Below are 22,988 nucleotides of genomic sequence, written 5' to 3'. Positions count from 1 at the left end.
ATATAACTCTACTTAATCTTTGCAAAACCCAAATCCAAAGGCCTCCCTTAAATCCTTTAAACTCTTAAGCTGAAAACCAAAATCTAGGATAATAGAGAAAGAGAACACACGAAAAAAAAAGAAAAAAAAAAAAAAGAAGCAAAACTGAGAAAACAAAACCCCAAAATACATTTCAAAACCAGCCAAACTCCACAACAAGAAGTCTCAATGAAGTGCCGATTCCATAAAATGCGCCTTCTTAGTTTCTAAATGTGCCTCCATTTCCTATCACCAGCTTTACCAATTGCAACTGCAAATTTAGGGGTTGTTTAGGATGACCTAAATAAGTGCACTTTTTGTCTTTTTACGAAAAGATGTGCAGAAAAGTAGAGAGATGATGTGATGGAAAAAAGATAAAAAGATAAAAAGATGGATTATTTTAGAGTTGCCAAACTTGGCCTTAATGTCTGGATGCTATTCCTTAAATTGGTTACCACACTTTTTCATGAAAACAAAATAAGTACTAACAACACTTCTTTGGTATCATTGCTACTTCCATAATAGAATGCTCAGAGCAACCCATCCCATCACCATTCACTCCCTCTTAATCATTGCCCATCAAATTCAAAGATCCACCCAACTTTGCATGTATCCCCCATGTTACCATTTCTATGTTTTGCCAATATCAAGGTTTCCATTCCTCCATCATCGAATTCCATTTCTTTCCCCAGTGTCCGTAACCTTAGACATTGAAATTTTGTTCAGATGCTTCTATTTGTACCTTGTTCTAAACTTTTCTATAAAAATAGTAAAGGCAGTAATAGATTTCTTGGCTTTCTTCTCAACCTCAAAGGGACTCACTCTTCTTGACCTGATGATGAGAACCCTTTGAATGTTGACCATAACATGTTCCAAACCCGTCAAGAGGCCTCTAACATGCATCTAAATTTTCAAACAAGATGTATCCTACTTTTGCATTCAGATTACTACAACAAAAAGTCTCAAACCCCACAACAAAAAGTCTGAATAAAGCACCAATTCCATAAAAAGATCCTTCTTAGCTTCTGACTTTGGTCTCCATTTCTTATCACCAGCTTTTCCAATTGCAACTGCAAATTTAATGTATGTATAGCCTTCCTTGAATTGGTTCCTAAACTCTTTCATGAAAACAAAACAAGTAGTAACATGCTTCTTTGCTTTCACTGGTGCCTTCATTACCCATTAAATTCAAAGAACCACCCAACCTTGCCTGCTTTCCCCATCTTACCATGACTATGTTTTGCCAATATCACAAATGGAGCTTTCTCATCTTGAATCGTCAAATTCTATTTCTTTTCCCAACTTTCATAACCTCAGCAATCAAAATTTTGTTCACATGTATCTTTCAAAACTTTTATACGAAAATAATGAAGGAAACAATAGATTTCTTGACTTTTTTCACAATGCCAAAGGGAATCTCCTTGACCTGCTAATGAGAACCCTTTGAATATTGACCATGCCATGCACCACACCCTACAAGAGGCCCCTAACAATCCCTCTACCTCCTGCAAAGTTCCAAACAAGATGAATCCTCATGTATCCTCTTTTAGCCTTCAAATTACTCCCCTAATACAATTCGAAGAGAAAAACAACCAAGCCCATAACAGAAGTCTCAAAAAGTCCCAATTCCATATGAAGAGCCTTATTAGCTTCTGACCTTGCTCTCCATTTCCTATCATTAGCTGTACTAATTGCAACTGCAGATTTAATGTATGGATGGCCTTCCTTAAATTGGTTCCTAAACTCTTTCATGAAAACAAAACAAGCACTAACTTGCTTCTTTGCTTTCACTGATACTTTCATAATATATTGCTTAGAGCTACCATCACCATTTCTAAGTTTGGCCAATTATCACATATGGAGCTTTCTCATCATCTGTCATCAAATTCCATTTCTTTTCCTCAGCCTTCATAACCTTAGCCATCAAAATTTCGTGCAGATGCTTCTGTTTGTACCTCTTTCTAAACTTTTCAACAAAATAAAGGCTTCGTTTGGTAGAGTTTTTTAAAATTAATTCCACCCTTACATTCTAATGCTATGCTTGGTTTGAGTTTTCAAATCATGATTCCAAATTAATTTCAAAATACATTTTGAAAACATGTTTGGTAAAATAGACAATTTTTGAATTTTTGGCCTACCCGGTCCGCCTGGACATACTCTCAGATGTCCGGCCGGTTGACCGGAACATTTTTTTTTTTTGGCAATTACCAATCACCACCTATTGTTTGGGGGGAAAAAAAAAAAATTTATATTTGTTTTTGATATTTTTTAAATATATAAATTATTTTTTTAGACCAAAATGACAAATTATTTTTTTGAATTGAATTTTAAAAAGAGTTTGCTTATGAGTTTTGGAATAAAATTTTCAATAGAGTTTTGAGTTGTGTGTTTGGTTATGAGTTATAAGTTTTTCAATTAAGTTTTGAAATTTTTTTTCAAAACTCATAACCAAACAACTTTTCTCATTTCATATATCACATCAAAAACTCAAAACTCAATTCAAAACTCTTTTCAAAACTCATAACCATACAATTTTTCTCTTTTCCAATCATAATTCCAAAACTTACAAACTCAAAATGCAACTCTATTCTCAAATCATAATTCTAAAACTCTACCAAACACTACCAAAAAGGAAGTAATAGATTTCTTGGCTTTCTTCTCAACCCCAAAAGGACAATCCTCTACATTCTTTAAATGTTGACCCTCCCATGTACCAGACACCACAGGAGGCCTCTAACACCCCTCTACCTCCTCCAAATTTTCAAACAAGATGTATTCTACTTTTGTCTTTAGATTACTACAACACTTCCCTAATACATTTAAAAAGAAAAAGCAAACAAACCCCACAACAAGAAGTCTCCATAAAGCACCAACTTCATAAAAAAAAAAAAAAAACCTTATTAGCTTTTGACTTTGCTCTCCATTTCTTATCACCTGCTTTACCAATTGCAACTGCAGATTTTAATGTTTGGATGCTCTTCTATAAATTGGTTCCTAAACTCTTTCATGAAAATAGAGTACTAACAGGCTTATTTGGTTTCAGTGCTACTTCTATAAAAGACTGCTCAAAACAACCATTCCCATTAGCATTCACTCCCTCTTTTTCATTACCTATAAAATTCAAAGAACCACCCACCATTGCAAGTATCCCACATCTTACCATTTCTAAGTGTTTCCAATATTACAAATGGAGCTTTCTCATCCTCTGTTATCAAACTCCATTTCTTTCCCAGCTTTCATAACCTTAGCCACTGAAAATTTGTTCAGATGCTTCTGTTTGTATCTCTTTCTAAACTTTTCAATGGAGGAAAAAAAAAAAAAGGGGAAGGCAGTAATAGATTTCTTGGCTTTCTTCTCATCCCCAAAGGGACTCTCCATGACCTGCTGATGAGAACCCTTTGAATGTTGACCCTCCCATGCACAACAACCCAATAACAGGCCCCTAACACCTCTCTACCTTCTCCAAATTTCTAAACAAGATGTATCATCCTTTTGCCTTGAGATTATTAAAACATTCCCCTAGCTCTACTCCGTCAATCTAAGAGCTGAATCAATGAGCTTACCACCTTTGTCAATCTAAGAGCAAGAATCTTCACTAACAACTTATTTATGCAACCCATAAGTAATGATGACAACTAAGCGTGGTAGGGGCGGATTTTCCATTCCCCATCCCCTAGTAGCTAATATTCCCTTAACTCTATCTTGATCCCTGACGAGGAATAATTTGACCATCCCATCCCTGCCCCCAATAGGGAATGGGTTTTCTTGCTCCATCCCAATCCTTGATCCCCCTCTTTTTGTTTTGGCTCAACAAACACTTCATACACAAGACGCCTTTTTTTTTGTGTGCTGGTTTTGCATTGTCCTCCAAAATAATATAGAACTACCAAATTATATACTAAAATTCAATCCAACAGAACAACTATCAACAACCCAAGTTTCAAAGCATCATATCCTTCACCGTGTATGTATATACCAACCATAAAAAAATGTACACATATATACCCAGAACTGGCAAATGGAAGAACAGCCTTCAATCCCTTGTTGCTTATTGTATCGAATCTGAATCAACAACTATTGTTGGGAAGAGTAGTTTAGTTGCACGCACAAACACAGAGATGCAATCAATCTGTGTATAAGAGTATTTTAGTTGTGTTACCATTATGTTTCATTGACTCTTTAGTCAAACATAGATGCAAACGACAGTAGAGCAACACACTACCAGAAGGATGTTTGGCCCCAACAACCAGAAACCCTGTTTGGCAACTCCCGTTCCGCAAGCTCCCAATCTGATAGGTTGCAATGAACAAGAAGAACGACTTGTTGACACTGCAATGGCTCAATTAGAAACCCTAGATATGGCAGTGTTGGCCATGGCAATGGAGACTTGGGTTGTGGTGATTGGGGCTTGCACATGGTGCTTGAACGGTGCTCTCAGGTATTATTATTTTTGACTTGAGTGTTTTGGGTTAAAGTTTAATTTAGTTTTGTAATCTTTTAGATGAGTGACCCAACATAAGCCTGCATGTGCAACCAAATCATCAATCTTCCTTCATACATTTGTGCCCAATATATGATGATGACATGTCTCTCAATCGCTTCAAATAATTGAGAGTTGTTTGTGTCATATTATTTGTAATCCATAAAAATTTCCTACACTCCAAGCAGTCATATTGATATTTCTGCATAATCCATATCATTTTTATAAATTACAGAGTTTTCTTATTACTAATAAAATTTGCAAATTTGTTAAGGTGAGGAGTCGTGTCGTGTCGAGTAGTGACAAACTGTAGAAACAAGCTTCATCCGACTAATAACTTATCATTTCAAGCCAATTTCAAAACGTCAAATTATAGGGGTTAGGATTTCGAGCACAGAGAGAGAGAGAGAGAGAGAGAGAGTGTTACTTGGTGCCGACGACGATGAACGGCGGAGGAGGCGGCGGCGCCGGTGCAGAAGAACAGGGGAAAAAGTCCTTAGGGCAACGAAGAGCAGCACGTCCAGGAAATGAATATAAAACGGGGCCGTTTCATTGATAACACTACTGTGCTTGAGTTCGCCGAACATTATTTCGAAAGGAGATTCTATTGTACACACTTCTATCATATTACCCCTTAATTATGTCATTTTATTAGGGATTCGTTTAGGAACAGACTAATTTAATAATTTTTTGATTATTTAGTTAAAATATGAGTTAAAAAAATTAGTATGTTTGTGATAAATTTTTAAATTTTTATGAAAAGATGTGCAAAAAGTAGAGAGAAAAAAGAATCATTGACTTTTTGACTTTTTTAATAACTTTTTGGCTAAACCGACCTATTGCCAAACGAGGCCTAAGTTATAATTTTTTTCATCTTGTTCTGGTAACCCAAAAAAAAAGAAGAAAAGATTATTGACTTATTTGGCTCATAATATATTAGCCTATTACCCGTGCTATTCACGGGATAATTATATATATTTATTTTTTTTATAGATTTTTTTAATATATAAATTATGTTTTTTAATATTTTTATAAAAATAACTTAATAATTTTATCACTAACCATAGTGTATGAGACAAGTTAAAAAGGGTACTGTAATAACTATGCATGAGTTGTATATATAATTATTTGTATGAGGGGATTTTGATCAAATCAATAAATGCAGGCATGTGGAAAGACATGTGGATTGAAAAAGTTAATAAATGTTGATCAGGAGATTTTGATCAAATTAATAAATGCTGAGTTTTTTTTTTTTTGAAATGCCTTCTTTTTTTTTCCTTTTTTATATTATATTAAAGTTTAATATTTTGATAATAATTATATGTGTTAGACTTTTCAAGGAATTAAATGTCTTTTTTTTTATTATATTATATTAAAATTTAATATTTTGATAATAATCATATGTGTTGGACTTTTCAAGAATTTTTTTTTATGCTTGTTTTTAATGCATTAAAGTGTTAGTATGAGGGATAATAATCATATGTGTTGGGACTTTTCAAATAATTCATATGTGTTGAATTTCAAAGAATTTTTTTTAATGCTTTTTTTTAATGCATTAAAGTGCTATTATGAGGGTAAGACTTAGGGGTTGAGAGAAGTTAATAAATGCTAAGATTTTTTTAAAAAAAAAAAATCAAAATATCAAAAAATTTAGATTGAGAGATTGGAGCTCCCACAAGACTTGGGGTTAAAAATCCTATTTTACTTAATATATAATATAGATTTTTATCTTTTTTGAACATCTTTTTGTAATGAGAAAAAAAATTAAAAAAAATAAGTCATACCCAAACCGACCCTTAATGGCTTCATTTGGGAATGCGTTAGCTTTTTGACTTTTTTGTTAAAGTTCATTTGGGTTGGTTTTTTTGAATTTCGTAAGAGAAAAGCTAAAATAATTATAATTTAAATGTAACATTTTATCTTATTAATTTTTTAATTTATTTTGGATTGTTTTGGAAAATTAGTTAAAAGTTGACTTTTTATTTGTTTTTTTATTTTTTTTAAAACGTGTAAAAAAATAGAGATGTAATGTGACCTAAAATAGTTTAAAATTAAATTTGGATTTTAACCTCATTTTCAAATTAGGCCATATCTTTTTGTGATTAAAAAATCAGCAACCTTATTTTGGCTTGTTGCCAAACGTGAACTTAATGAGTAATGTTGTTCTATCAAAAAAAAAATAAAAATAAAATAACATTATACAAATTGAATTTTTATACAACAAAACATGGTTGTTTGTCAAATCTTTTCACTCCTCATCAACTATTGTTCCATATAAGTTTTTAAGTTGTTTGGCTTATTTTTTTAATAAATGTGACTTGTCAAAAAATGATGAAATGACGAATATGTTGATAGTTTCTTTACTTTGATGAAGAGCACTTTTAAAATTGTCAAGTATATAAAAAATAAATATAAAAGAGAGAGAGAAAAGCACTTTTAAAATTGTCAAGTATATAGAAAATAGAGGGAAAAGGAGATGGAAAAAATGAAAAAAAATGATTGAATGGACAATTAAATTACAAGTAACCATATAAAAGTGCAAACAAATAAAATGTATAAAAAAAATATAAATTGAAGTTACATGTACTCTTAATTTGGTGTTGGTTGGAGACATCTTTTAGAGCATCTCCAACGTTATATATATATAAATTTGAGTAAAAGTTTTATCTGATATTACACACTAACGGATTGCATCAAAACAACGATCGATCGGGCAGATATCCGGTTGGTCGATCGGCTAGTATAATTTTTGCACAAATTTTTGCAAGGAGGTGGTAATCCGAGAGGACAACTGGCTGAACATCCGGCCGGTCGACTGGTGTTAAAAATTACCTGCAGCATCAATGGCTATGAACAGTGAAGTAACGAAAGGTTCCGCCATCCTCAATTTGGTAAAAGATTTATCATATCCTCAATTTGATACTCATTTAATTAAACGGCTAGAGTAGCAAAAATGATATTTTTTTTTTATCAAATTTAAATTTGATGAAACAATAAATGATATGTTCGGGATGGTCTTACTTCTCGTTTTTAATTTGGCCCGGTTTCTCCATGAAGAGGCTCCAGCACTTAAAGAGGGTGAAAGTGATCGGCAAGTTGTTGCCGCTGTAGATGCTTGGAAACATTCAGATTTCCTGTACAGAAACTACATCCTAAATGGCTTTGACAATATGCTGTATAATGTATACAGTCCTCTGAAAACAGCAAAAGAATTGTGGGATTCTTTGGAGATGAAATACAAGACAGAAGATGCCGGCACGAAGAAATTTGTCGTCGGTAAATTTCTGGACTTTGTTATGGTAGACTCCCAAACGGTAATATCTCAAGTTCAAAGTTTTCAAATATTTTTGCATGATATTCATTCAGAAGGTATGTCTCTTAGCGAGTCATTCCAAGTCGCTGCTTTAGTGGAAAAGTTACCACCGGCTTGGAAAGATTTCAAAAATTATTTAAAACACAAACACAAAGAGATGACTATGGATGAATTGATTGTAAGATTAAGAATTGAGGAAGATAACCGAAAGGCTGAAAAGAGGAATGGGAAAAATCCCATTGAGTCCAAGGCTAATGTGGTTGAACAAGTTCATAAACCACATAACAAAAAGAGGAAGTTTACTGGAGATGGTCCTAAACAAGGCGATAGTAGCAAGAAGTTCAAAGGAAAATGCTATAACTGTGGCAAAACTGGACATCGAGCTTCTGACTGCCGCCGCCCTAAGAAGGATCATGGAAGTACAAGTAAGAAGACCACCAATCAGGCCAATGTAACAGAATTGGATTACATCTCTGACGGAGTGAATGACATCAACATCTCTGCTGTGGTGTCTGAGGCTAACTTGGTTGGAAATCTCAAAGAGTGGTGGGTAGACACTGGAGCAACTCGTCACATTTGTGCGGACAAGAAGATGTTCACTACCTACAATGAGGCTGTAAATGGTGAACAACTTTTTATGGGAAATTCTTCTACTTCTACTGTGGCTGGACAAGGGAAAGTGATCTTGAAGATGACATCAGGGAAAGAACTAACCCTCAACAACGTACTGCATGTACCTGACATCCGGAAGAATTTAGTTTCTGGGTCTTTGTTAAGTAAAAATGGTTTTAGGCTTGTATTTGAGTCTGATAAATTTGTATTAACAAAGAGTGGTATGTATGTTGGTAAGGGATACATGAGTGATGGTCTCTTTAAGTTGAATGTAATGACAGTTGTACCGAAAGTTGCTATGAATAAGAATAACACATCTTTTGTTTATATTCTTGAGTCAAATTTATGGCATGGTAGATTAGGACATGTGAATTTTGATGCTTTGCGTAGATTAATTGGTTTAGATCATATACCAAAGTTTGAAATTAACCCTAATCATAAATGTGAAATTTGTGTAGAAGCGAAACTAATTAAGGCTCCATTTAAATCGGTTGAAAGAAAAACCGAACCTCTAGAATTAATTCATACTGATGTATGTGATTTAAAATTTATTCAAACTAGAGGAGGCAAAAAGTATTTCATAACATTTATCGATGATTGCACAAGATATTGTTATGTTTATTTACTTAGAAGTAAAGATGAAGCCTTAGAAATGTTTAAACTCTACAAAACAAAAGTTGAAAATCAACTTGGTAAAACCATTAAAATGGTTAGAAGTGATAGAGGTGGTGAATATGATGCACCATTAAATGAATTTTGTGCACAACATTGCATTATTCACCAAACTACAGCCCCTTTTTCTCCACAGCAAAATGGAATTGCTGAAAGGAAGAATAGAACTCTCAAAGAAATGATGAATGCCATGTTATTAAGTTCAGGTTTACCACAGAACTTGTGGGGGGAAACAATATTGTCTGCTAATTATGTTCTTAATAGAATACCCCACAAGAAAACCAACAGCACTCCTTATGAATTGTGGAAAGGTCGACCGCCTTCCTACAAATACTTAAAAGTGTGGGGGTGTTTGGCAAAAGTTGAAGTTCCTATTCCTAAAAAGACTAAGATTGGACCAAAAACAATAGACTGTGTGTTTATTGGTTATGCTCAGAATAGTAGTGCATATCGGTTTCTGACTTATAAATCAGAAATACCTGATATAATTGTGAACACTATTATAGATTCAAGGAATGCTGTGTTTTTTGAACATGTCTTTCCTTACAAGAAAGGACAGGAATTAAGTTCACAGAAAAGAACTTATGATTGTACACAAAGTCAAGAGACTAATGACAATCAAACATAAGAGACTAGTAATAGTCTCGACCAACAGGATTTAACTAATGATGAACCAAGATGAAGTAAAAGAGCGAGAACATCAAAATCCTTTGGTCCAGATTTTCTGACATACTTGTTAGAAAATGAATCTCAAAGCTTTAAGGCAGCAATGACAAGTCCTGAAGCACCTTTGTGGAAAGAGGCTGTTAATAATGAAATTGAATCCATTATGCAAAATCATACTTGGGAATTGGTAGATCTTCCACCAGGTTCTAAACCTCTTGGATATAAATGGATATTCAAGAGAAAAATGAAAGCAGATGGTTCAATTGACAAGTATAAAGCAAGACTTGTTGTTAAAGATTACAGACAAAAGGAAGGTCTGGACTATTTTGACACATATTCCCCTGTGACAAGAATAACATCCATTCGCATGGTTATTTCTATAGCAGCGTTGTTTAATTTAGAAATACATCAAATGGATGTTAAGATAGCTTTCTTAAACGGTGATCTAAATGAAGAGATCTATATGGAACAACCCGAAGGGTTTGTAGTATCAGGGCAAGAAAAGAAAGTTTGTCGACTTGTAAAATCCTTTTATGGATTAAAACAAGCACCTAAGCAATGGCATGAAAATTTTTATCATGCAATGCTTACTAATGGGTTTAAGATAAACGAATGTGACAAATGCGTCTATGTTAAAAACACTGACCAAGGATATGTCATAATTTGTCTTTATGTGGATGACATGCTTATCATTGGAAGCAGTCAAAACATGATCAAATCAACTAAGCAGATGCTTAACAAAAGATTTGATATGAAAGATATGGGGGTCGCAGATGTTATATTAGGAATGAAAATTACTAAAACATCTGACGGATATGCATTATCTCAATCTCATTATATTGAGAAAATTCTTGATAAATTTATCAAGGATGATTTGAATTTAGCTAGAACACCTGTAGACATCAGTCTTTATTTATCAAAAAATAAAGGTGATGCAGTGTCTCAGTTAAAATACTCCCAAATCATTAGAAGCCTAATGTACCTAATGAATTGTACTCGTCCTGATATAGCTTATGCTATCAGTAAATTGAGTAGGTACACTAGTAACTCTGGAGAAGACCATTGGAAAGCGATCATTCGGGTTCTTAGATATCTAAGATTTACTCGTGATCATGGTTTGAACTTTACTCGATATCCAGCAGTACTCGAAGGTTATTGTGATGCCAATTGGATATCGGATACTAAAGATTCAAAATCCACTAGTGGATATGTCTTTACTCTAGGAGGCGCTGCTGTTTCTTGGAAGTCCACGAAACAAACTTGCATCGCACGATCCACAATGGAATCCGAGTTCATTACTTTAGACAAAGCAGGTGAAGAAGTAGAATGGATTCGTCACTTCGTAGAAGACATTCCAATGTGGCCAAAACCTGTGCCAGCTATTTGCACTCATTGTGATAGTCAATCTGCAATAGGTAGGGCACAAAATCATATGTATAATGGTAAGTCACGACATATTCGTCGTCGACATAATACCGTAAGGCAATTGTTGTCAAACGGAATAATCTCAATAGATTATATAAAATCTAAAGAGAATATTGCGGATCCGTTAACAAAAGGTATGACAAAAGAGCTAGTATATAGTTCATCAAAAGGGATGGGATTAAAGCCTATTACATAAGAGTCGTCATAATGGTAACCTTACTTATATGACTGGAGATCCCAAGAACTAAGTTCAAAGGGACAACTAAGTTATGTATGGCTCACCAGAAATCACCAAGGGATTAAAAATTCCCTACCCATTCCTATGGTGAGAGTGATATCTGCAACATATGTTGTATGCAGGGGTATAAGGATAAGCTTTGCTTTTAATGATTACTTATATCTTGATTAAGGTATAAAATCAAGACGAGTATAAGGAGATACTCACAATAAGAATCACCTATATGAGTGTTGAACTGGGGCCGGTTCTATAAGAATGAAAAGGCTAAATTCTCTAGAAACACTTATGAAAACCAGGCGCGTTCAAGGCCAAAATGAACACAACAGTGAGAACCACGATGTGTTAGAAGATATTTTGTGTAAAATCTATTGTCTTGGCTTACACAAAACGGCTGAACAATTCAAGGCATCGCGTCCATTGGTTAGCCAGTAAGTCCGATAGGTTATCACTAGGGAAGGTTCAAGGCCGAAAACTACCTATCCTGATGCAAGATATTTTCGACTTATACTCTTTCGTTAAACTCTGCATATTGTTGCATTTCCGTTGTCATCAAATTCCATTCATGTGGGGGATTGCTGGAAATGGTAGAAAAATTCTGGGTAAAACCAGAATTTTTTCTCAAGTTTGGTCTATTTTTTAGGTGGGCCTCGAGCGTCGATTTACTCGGGTCAAAGTGGTAACGCGTTCTATGCCGCGTTGTGATTCACGTGGTATATTTGGTTGCTCAAAACCATTACCGAGTGAATGGGAAATTGAAACCAAAATGTGCTCCATGGAAATGGAGTTTTGGTGGAAATTCCTTAAGGTTGTAAATTGGCTTGTCCCACATTGATTTGGTGGGAAGTTTTGAAAGGGTTTATAAGGCTTGGGTGAGATACTTGGGGTGTGCCCCAAGGGGTACCCAAGTGTTTTAGAGGGAGAGGTTATGGGCAAAATGGGCTAGACCCATTGGACCCAAAAATCACGCGCCCGCGCGCCGCCGCCGTCCGTCCGTCCGGTCGGGCGGGCTGGGCTGGGCTTGGGCGCGGGTGCGTGGTTGGGTTGGGCTTCTAATCTTTTTGGGCCAAAAACATTTGAATTTAATTTTATTTTTTGGTAAAATAAAATTCAGAATTCAAATTAAACTGATTTGGATTTTCTGTACATCCAAACAGGGCCCTTCCCGTTTTCAAACAGAAATAAACTAGTTTGGAATTAGTGCACACCCAAATAGGGCCCTTCCCGTTTTTGCTATCTGTTTGAATTGTTAACAGATTCAAATCTGTTTGAATTCAAAACCAACAGGTATCATACCTGTTCAATTTAAAACCAAGAGCCACCTTTACATCTATAAATAGGACCACCCTCATTTGATGTTATTTATTCAGAAATTTCGTATTTCACCTTTGCTAATTATATTCTTCATCTTGCTGCATTTTATTTCTGAAAGAAAGAGTGTAAACACTTAGTGTGTTCGTAAGGCAAACAATTTGTAGTGCTGCTATTATTTGTGGTAAGATCATTTCATCCTGGGAGATAGACGTCCAAATTCTGAAAGCACCGTGAAGAGGACGAATCTGTCTTAAGGACACAGGGTCAAACACTGGACTTGATCAGAAAATAATTCGAACAAATTAAATCAAGTAAGTTATTTAATTTATTTTCAGTGTTGTTTTTATTTATTAAAATCAGAATTAAATTTTGGTTTTGTAACAAAATAAAATCTGTTTTTATTTATTTATTTTTATTTCGAGTTTGATTTTTGTAATCAAACAAATTCTCTCATTTTCTTTATTTCTTTAAATTCTAATTGTTGTTGTGTACACAATAGAATTAAATCTTTTAAATACAGTGAAGATTGTCCAACGTGCACTTGTATAACTATTTCTGAATGTGAACATTAACATTGACTAATAATGTGATGGTCACAACAAGCAATGACTACTTACAATATGAATATTCACACCATGTAATAATCAAGCAAAACTCATACAATAATTAGTGATATATAAATATTCACATTATGCAATAATCACGCAATCATTACTTTATATTGCATGTCATGCAGCCATCACATGCTTCTAATGTTGAAGTTCACATCATAAAATGTAAAACATTAAAATATGATAATCCACAATAATAATTTCAGTGAACACAATAATTTCACTGAAATACCCACCCAATAAGCATACACACACTGATGCATTAAGGTAACTATTTGTTGTAAAAATACAAAAATAAGGAAGTGAACACCCACATTATAACCACATAAAACCACAAATATGAAATAACCAATAATATGTGATGCAAAAAAATATAGCTATATCCATATTTTGCACTATTAATCCCAAACTAAAAATTTTATTGCCATCATTACCCATTATTATAGATTAGACAACTTCAAATTCACACCACTAAATATAATGGCAATAAACAACATGCAAACATCTCCCATAATGATATAACCAATAATATGTGAACGTTCACATTGTTTGCGCAATGTGAATATTCACATCCAAAAAACATAGCCCTATATGAATGGACTACTAGACAAAAATCATAACTTCATTCAACAAAAATAAACGTGCATGTCCATATATTCTGGAAATGAAGTTGAAAGCAAAAATAGAACATAAAATCATTTATATAAATCCAAACATAAATGAACATGCATCCCTAAACAAAATGATATTAACCTTGAGACGAAATTAACTACTCGTTCTCTCCCTCTAATCAATGTTTGACTTCATAAAATTATGTAAAAAAACAGAGCACGAAAGAATAACACTAATGTAGTCTTGATTCGTCATCGTTCTCTGACACCAACGAAACCCTAGCACAATGAAGTAACACCACAATGAGAGTGAAACTGAATCACAATTAAAAGCGTGAATCATGATAACTGTCACAACAGAAGTATAGTAAAAAAAGAAAAGTGTATATCATTTTTGTCTGTAATATATATCAACAATAAATATAAGGGTATATTAGTCTAACAAATAATGTAAATCAGGAAAAAAAGACATCATGAAATAAAAATATAAATATATGAGACTAATTATGTTACAAATTTCTTTCATGAACTTATTGGATTGCAACACCCCTAAATGGGATTTATCAGTGAAAAGCCCCTTATTTTCCTTTCATATATATGGAGTGGAGATAAGTTTATATTTAGCAACACAAAAACTTAGCTAAAAGTCATGGGTATATACGTTAATAGTTTTTCATATAAAAAATAATATTTAGTGAAAATATGAAACTAGTATTTGATGTGCTTAATAAAAATTAACTATTAAACACCAAGATCAATCAATGATTTGATGGTAGGATTACTTTCAATTTAAAAAAAAAATACAAATATGTTATAAATGATGAAAATTTATTTTCAATTTTATTCCGAAAGGCGTAATTTAAAATTAGTGAAATGTGAATTACACCTAATATGATTGTGATCCATAGATGCATATTTTAAAATATTTTTCTAAATAATTTTTCCAAATTTATAATATTATTAATTAAAATATGTTTGATTAACAAAATGATTCATAAAAGAGTATAAGACACCGTTTTGGGAGCTTCTATATACACACACCCTTTCCTCTCTATACAAATCTTTCTTAATACACACACTAAAAAAATAAATCCTAATATATTTGACTCACTACACACACCTATCATTCCATATATACCCTCAAATGTAAATCATACACACACACCCCCTCTCACACACACACACCCGTGAGACCCCTTTCACACACACACCCATCTGAGAACCCCTCTCACACACACACCTATCTCTCACACTCTCCACCGTTCCTCCCCAAAAGCTTCATCCATCCATTTGTGTCATTGAAGTTTTGGCATTGAAGGGCATTGAAGAGCATTGAAATTTTCACATTTTAGGTTAGTTTACACAGATTATAATCTTCTCATTCCTATTTTATTTGTAATGTAGGGTTAATTTTTACCATTTTTGAAATTTTCAGTCCACTGTTATTGCCGTGTTTCATTCGGCACTGGTTATTCGAAATTTTTGTTTTTGTTCGGCAGTAGAGTTCCGAAATTTCTGCTTCCATTCGGCACTATAGTTCCGAAAATATTGACTTGGTTCGGCTTTCAAGTGCCGAAAATAAATTTTTTTTTCGGTTTTCAACTTCCGAATATGAGCTATAATTTCGGACAACAAGTTCCGAACAGAACAGGTATTTTCGGACAACAACTTCCGAACAGAGTAGGTGTTTTCGGACAACAACTTCCGAACAGAAAATAATTTATTTTTTTTTTCCTTCTAACACTTAATTAAAACACTTAATTACAACACTTAATTATAACACTCACTACACACACTCTCATTAATTTTACACACACTATCATTATAATTTAAAACACTTATTATTTACACACACACTCTCATTAATTTTGCACACACACTCATTACACACACACTTATATTTTAAAACACTCTCATTAATTTTACACACACAGACCGTTATTATTTACACACACACTTAGTATTTTTTGCAGATAATATGGATTCTGAATATCAACAACGTGTCCCACCTACTGCTTCAAATAGACGACGTCGTGAATTAGATGTAGACCATCAACGGGGACGAGGGCGTGGGAGAGGATGAGGTCAAGGTCGTGGTCGAGGTCGTGATCCAGTTTCGGTAGAATATGATATTCCCAGTGCCAGCCAAAGTGGGGGCCGAAGCCAAAGACGAGTTGAAGGTTATGATATGCCTGACATTGGTGTGGAGGATACCTCTTTACCTGATTCTCCTCCTGTCCAGGAAGAGTACCTTACTCATGCTTTTCCAGGTGGACCGAATGATCCGTCAATACTGCGGAGTTTCAATAGTCATGTGGCTGCAGCTATTTGGCACGGGGAGGTAAACATTCCTCAGTAAAATTGAAATTCATTTGTATATGAGTTTTTTTTTTGTGTGTGTTGTATGGTAGTTTGTAATGAGATATCATTTGTGTTGTAGGAATGAGGGCCCTTAAAGTGTCATAATCACTCTTCCAAGATCCTTGCATGGCCATAGTGGTTAGTAGAGAACAACACCAGATTCAAAGCCATTATTGAGCAGTCTGGATTGTCACAGTTAGCTCGTTGCACTTATCGGTTCGTGAACAAGCTTCTAGTCTCATGTTTTGTTGAGAGATGGCAACCTGAGACGAACACATTTCACATGACAGTTGGTGAGATGGCCTTGACCCTGGATGATGTTGGCACTATTCTTGGCCTTCCCATTGTAGGCAAATCAGTCAGCATACCAGATGTGACAGATCATCATGGAGTTATATTACTCGTTTATGGCTTGGGGATTACTGAACGTGCAGCATATGAAGAGGTTTCTTCTGTTGGTGGCAATTCAGTCAGGCTTGAATGGTTGCGAAGTCAGTTTGCTGGTGTCACAGATTCAGACCCCGAGGAGGCTATACAGTGCGCTGCAAGAGGTTATTTATTGTTTCTGTTGGGATGTACACTCTTCAGTGACAAGAGTGGCGGCAGGGTTCCCGTTGTTTACCTCGGTTTGTTGATGGATTTGGGATCCATACATACTTATGCCTGGGGTGCTGCTGCATTAGCATTTTTATATCGACAGTTGGGGTTTGCTAGCCGGTCTGGGGTTAAGCAGATGGGTGGTTATATGACTCTTTTGGAGGCATGGATTTATTAGCACTTCCGAGCATTCCGACCTCATCAGAACATGGGCTACACTGAAGACATGCCACATGTGTACCATTGGGCATCTAGGAGAGAGGCGGGTTCCTCCATTGACCATTTGAAATCTTTTCGAGCCGAGCTTGACAGTTTAGTAGCTACTGATGTAAGTTTACTCATCCTGCGATAATTTTAAGACTTCCATTTATCTTACCCTTTATGTACTTTAATGCAATAACACTTTTACGTTTACAGGTTATTTGGGATCCATACCACAGCTGCAGAGACCGGCATCCATGTAACCCGGTTACGTTCTACCATGGATGCTTAAACTGCTTAGACGTTGTCGAACCGTATCATCCAGATAGAGTTTTGAGGCAGTTTGGCAGGGTTCAAACCATCCCAGATGCACCGCTAGCTCCTACTCGTGGTACACGAGGCAACATATCTGCACGATATACCGTCATGTACAGATACTTGGATAGGATGTGGGAGGCTTGGGATAACCACATGTTGTCTGCGCAACGGAGGAGCACACCAGTTCGTCAGCCTTGGCAATGTGTACCGGGTTACATGGATTGGTATAAGAATATCACGCACCTATATGTCGAGCACACTGATGAACCGCGTGTCCATGACCATCAGGGTTTCAGGGAACATGCGGATGTAATATATTATCCTCTCTGATGCATATGTAACTTACTTTTTTTTTTTGATATGTTCCCTAAAATGTGATATTCTTTTCAAATGCAGCGTATTGCACATGCACTGCAGATTTCACATCCTATTATTGACGCTGGTTATGAGGAGGGGATTCGCCATCCTTATCGACTTTACCAGGCTATCGAGAGTATGACACATGTTCTTGAAGGTCAGCACATTGACGAAGCTGGACCTAGTTCTGCTGGACCTAGTTCTGCTGGAGGTCGCTTTCCATCTTCGACGTTGATATACAGTCGTAGGCCTCGGTGTAGGCGTACAGCTGATTCGTGACATGTTATGTTGTTACATGTTATTTTGTTAGTTGATGAATATTGTTTGGTGTTTTTTGTAAGATGACATTGTTGTAATGGTAACAGTGGTTAATATTTTCTTATTAGAATGGAATGGCAACAATGGTATTGTAATGACATTGTAATGACCTTTTATTATTAGAATGAAATGGTAACAATGGTCATTGATTTTGTAAATGATATTTTCTTATTACAATGGAATGGTAACCATGGTCGATAACATTCAATCCACATTGCAAAACATAACACATCAACATAAAAAACACATTCATTAATTTCTTCCATAATTGTAACATTGTCAAATGCATACATGTGTCATGCGACATCAACAACATCAAAAGTCTCTCGAGTAGCTACATTATCATGAATAATGTCCTTGAAATGCTGAATGCGACGCACATATGCATCATCCCAGTCCACAGCGCAAGGGTGACGGTATTTTCTCCAATTAGTGGCAATAGGAGGAACTGGATGGCCTGGCTGCAACAAAACCTGCACCAAATATCAATTGACTTAGTGGTCATACCTCATAACTTCTTGTACATGCATAAACGCAATTGATAAGTTTCTGTTATACCTGCACGAAATGATTTCCGTTGACAAACCCAATGGCAATCTCACGTCTATCAAGTTGAGGTACTGGCACGGTTCTAAGAGGTAAAAAGGTGAGACATTGCTGTAAAGACAAGTGGTATAACACAAGATTGTAGCACGATGCAACAAGATGGCCCATGTCTGGCATAGTCATCCAATGTGAGTGTCCAGGACTGTCTTCAAAGTATGACAATATGCTTGTCAATTCTTCAAACCTTTCATAGGACCCATAAAGTGTAATGTATTCCTCTTTGTGTGTGTGCAGCTCACCCAATAGGTCACGCCTAACCTGAGCCCAATCATCTTCTGTATGACCAATTGAAGCAGCTATAGCCCTGAAACCACAATTCCCATCTGCAGCTACATCCTTGACAAACTTAATATATGGTTTTAACCCAGTAGGGAAAGGATCAACATATGCACCAGGTTTCACTGCTCTAGTAATGTATGCCTTCCCTTTCGGGTTCACCTTCTCCTTTCTCTTAACAGGTCGCTTCGTCTTGGTTTGCAAAGTAGAAGCTAATGTAGTGATTTGCGTGTCCCTAGGTGAGAAGGAATCATGTCCAGATTGCACTAACTCAAATGCACACGGGTCACGACGGGTAGAAACATTGATCTTCTTATGATCCCGAGGACGTGTTTTGGGCTTCACCTCCGGCTCAACAAGAAAAGTGCTTTCCGGATATACAATCTCTTTCAACTTCTTCAAAAGCTCCAATCGCATGGTTCTATCACTTTCATTAAACTTGTTGACAAACAACGCTACTTCTGCATGACAAGTCACCTCTGTTTCCTCTTCTTTCTTGCATATGGAGATATGAAGTTGCCTCCACTGTGACTGTATGGTAGCAAGTGGTATAGGACGATCTTGTCTGATGTAGTCAGCAATCTCATGGGCGCAAGGTAAACCATGAGTGTGGCGAAGGACGCATCCACAAGCTTCAACATCAATACCAATGGAATTGGCTCTCTTACTCTCGACAAGCAAATACTCCAATGCAGAGATAGACACATTCCCCCGTAGCTCCCTGAATTGAGAAGGTTTAAATTGATGTTGCACAACAGTTAGACTTTTCTCAAATAAAGCCTTGATATCAGTGTGTTGCAACTCAAGCAGACTGTGTATTTTCTCAAATGATGCCTGAAATGAGACTTGACATGAACCCAATTGTCTTTTAAGTTTTGCATGTGCACTCTCAGCCCTGTTCAATTCAATGTAAGTCAAGTTAAAATCAAGTACATGGCAGTTATTAATAACATATTCAACAAAAGTAATGTTACCGGTTCGTTGTAACATTGCCACAATGCATACACGTGTCTGTCCATGCCGCCACAAATTTGTCCTTGTAAGGAACCAACCAAGTATCCATGACATATTTGACTGCATCAGGATAACTACTGAATTCCTTAAGTAATGATTTAAGACGCTCCTCGTATTGAATTTCAGAAGATGAATACACTACAGAGTTCCACTCATGGTTGAACTTCTCCCATTTTTGCTGTGTCTCAAACATTTTCTTGCATTTGGTCAACACATTCTTACTGATATGCCAACGACATAATAAATGTCTGGCACTCGGGAATATCTTCTGTATGGCATTCATCAAGGCTAGCTCTCTGTCAGTAACAATAACTGTTGGCACAACAAACCCATCCATGACATCACGTAATGTGGCTAACACCCACGCATAGTTATCGACCCTCTCATACTGTAAGTATGCAAAAGCTACAGAGAATGTCATTTCAGTTGATGTCACTCCCACAATTTCAAGAAGAGGAAGCCAATATCTGTTGGTTTTATATGTGCAATCCATAATTAATATACGTGGGAAAGACCGAAATAAGTCCAAACTGGTAGGATGTGCCCAAAACAAGTCAGTCACAGTCATCGTGGACTCTTCAGACCGATGGCGCTCAATGTAATTATACTTGGCCAATTCACCCAATAAGTGTTGCATCTGTGATCTTCCAGCTCTCTGTACCACCCTGTTTCGATGGCGTACATTGTAAATGGTTTTAAATTTGCTTACATTGAGGGCATCTTGCTGTTTCAAGGTTACTAGGATTTCTTTTGGCCGAACCATGCTCTTTGACATATCCATTAACAATGCTTTCTCATCCTTTGATAGCCTCCCCGCATATGAATGTCCCTCGAGGTGCTCCGCAGGTGGATGATTATGCAATCCGCATACTACAGTCAATGTCCATTCATCATATGTGGTAAACCTGTGAGCCCTCATATCAAAAGGACAACCACACTTCTTCGTACCGGTTATTCTTAATGTATTGTTGCCATAATGTTTTAACTTCTTTGTTGCTCTATATTGGCCACTCCTCTCACAAGCAAGATACATCCTGGGTCTTTTTTTCCCTCCACCATAGTCTGATGTTTTGATTACAATGACCAAACCATTTCTCTTTCCAACTTCACGTACCCAGTTGAGCAATTCATCCTTACTTTTGAATACCTACAAAGTTAAATAAATATTATCAAACATTTACATTTGGTGAGCAATTCAAAACATAATCGTTATAATTTCGTAGACTGAACCTGTTCAGTTGTGAAATGAGTGGTGTAATCTAACACAAAATTCGCGCAAACCTGACTTCCTTGAGTTGACACATATTCCTGCATGTTTTGTATAACATTACAAATTTTTAATGGCATTATAAAGATTAATTTGCAATTTGAAACTGTAAATTTGGTATGTAGTTTGCAAATTTGGAATATAAAATGGAAAAAAAAAAATTTACTTCATTCGGAAGTAGTTGTCTGAATTTTTTTTCAAATTTCGGAAGTTGAATGTTGTATAAGTTAACATTTTTCGGACAACAACTTCCGAATTGATATATCTTTTTCGGACAACAACTTCCGAAATTTATCACTTTATTCGGACATCAACTTCCGAAAATACATAATTATTTCGGTAGTACATTTCCGAACAAAATAACAAAATTCGGCTCTGGTTATCCGAACGACGCTGCGAAAAAAAAATAAATTAAACTCACATTTCCTTCGCTCTGCTTCACATGAATACTTATTTGCTGATTTTCAGAAGACAAATCCTCCATCACAAATAAGTAATGAAGAATGAGGAAGGAAGAATGAGGAAGACAGCTTGTGGAAGGAGTGTGGAGCTTGTGCAAGGAGTGTACACTAATGAAGAATGGAGTAACTTTGGAGCTCTAGTATGGAGTAACGTGTGTGTGTGTGGATCATTTAGCAAAATGAGGAAGCAGAGGCATTGCAACGTCTGTGTGTGTATTGAGAGGATGTGTGTTTATTTGAATTGTGTGAGATGTCTATAATGGTAATTTTATTTAGGGATAAAATTGTAATAAAAATAAAATTCATTAAGTGTGTGCAAAGAGTGGAATTGGTGTGTGCAAATAGAGGCTCCCCACCGTTTTTAATTTATCTTAAGACACAAAACTGCCCTTGCCATAGAATTTTTTTTTTAAATGAAAATTTTAAGGCTATTATTAATGTTATAAAACGTACAGATGATATATTTAATGTTGGAAAAAATAGTTTTATAGTGACTTTCACGTAAAATTAAAGTAGGTCCCAACCACCAGTTGAGGTGGGATCAAATGAGTTTAGATTTTTTGTAACAAGATCTTTACACCGCAAAAAAAAATGATAAAAAATTATTGAGAATTAAATGAGAAATTGTCTTATGAAGTTGGCTTCATGAATGAGGTATTGAGAATAGTGATAAGGGCATTTAAAAGTGGGACACAATTGATTACCAAAATAGTAGTTGGAATAGTAAAGCTATCAACTCTCTCTTTTGCGCTGTCACACCTGAAGAGTTCAGTCGTATTTGTAATTGTGAAGTCGCAAAAGAGGCTTGGGATATCATACAAACTATTCATGAGGGCAATCCTTCTGTTAAACGCTCAAAACTTCAAAGGCTCACGTCTAGTTTCGAAAACCTTTCAATGAAAGATAGTGAGACCTTTGATGAATTTTATGCGAAGTTGAGTGACATTGTAAATTTCAGCTTCAATTTAGGGGAAAAAAATACCAGAATCCAAAGTTGTGAAATTTTTTTTGAGATCCTTGTCCGATCGGTTCCAACCAAAAATTATGGCTATTGAGGAGGCTCAAGATGTTGACAACCTCAAGTTGGATTAGTTGGTTGGAAATCTCCAAACTTATGAGGCACATAGGAACTTCAAAAAGAAACAAAAAGATATTGCTTTTAGTAGTGCTCATAGAGTTGGAGAGGATTCTGATGAGGATTGTGAGATAGATTCCAAGATTACGGCTGCTTTTGTTAAACAATTTAAAAAATCCT

The 22,988-nt window shown here is 35.6% G+C and overlaps 1 protein-coding gene across 1 annotated transcript; it reads right to left on the bottom strand.

The window, feature by feature from the left end:
• Window positions 1-18,834: 18,834 nt before the first annotated feature.
• LOC145803583 (PKS-NRPS hybrid synthetase cheA-like) lies at window positions 18,835-21,677 on the bottom strand. Its single transcript, XM_082896891.1, has 3 exons — window positions 19,966-21,677; window positions 18,974-19,886; window positions 18,835-18,861 (listed from the first exon to the last, which is right to left on the bottom strand). The coding sequence occupies exons 1-3, from the start codon at window positions 21,036-21,038 to the stop codon at window positions 18,835-18,837; spliced, it is 2,013 nt and encodes a 670-aa protein (XP_082753017.1). The 5' UTR covers window positions 21,039-21,677.
• Between the last annotated feature and the right edge of the window lie 1,311 nt (window positions 21,678-22,988).

This window comes from Camellia sinensis, chromosome 12, assembly GCF_055761805.1.
Source record: "Camellia sinensis isolate YWXY chromosome 12, ASM5576180v1, whole genome shotgun sequence".
Taxonomy (NCBI): domain Eukaryota; kingdom Viridiplantae; phylum Streptophyta; class Magnoliopsida; order Ericales; family Theaceae; genus Camellia; species Camellia sinensis.
The sequence above is the reverse complement of the archived record's forward strand: the minus strand, read 5'-3'. Positions and strand labels throughout refer to the sequence as shown.

What these genes read in the sequence shown, in the direction of transcription:
- LOC145803583 (XM_082896891.1), bottom strand. Translation starts at nt 21,038, where the DNA reads ATGTATCTTGCTTGTGAGAGGAGTGGCCAATATAGAGCAACAAAGAAG. An exon ending in GGCAATGTTACAACGAACCG is followed by an intron (nt 19,887 to 19,965) that starts GTAACATTACTT and finishes TGAATTGAACAG; the next exon opens with GGCTGAGAGTGCACATGCAA. An exon ending in CAGAAGATGATTGGGCTCAG is followed by an intron (nt 18,862 to 18,973) that starts GTTAGGCGTGAC and finishes CATACTTTGAAG; the next exon opens with ACAGTCCTGGACACTCACAT.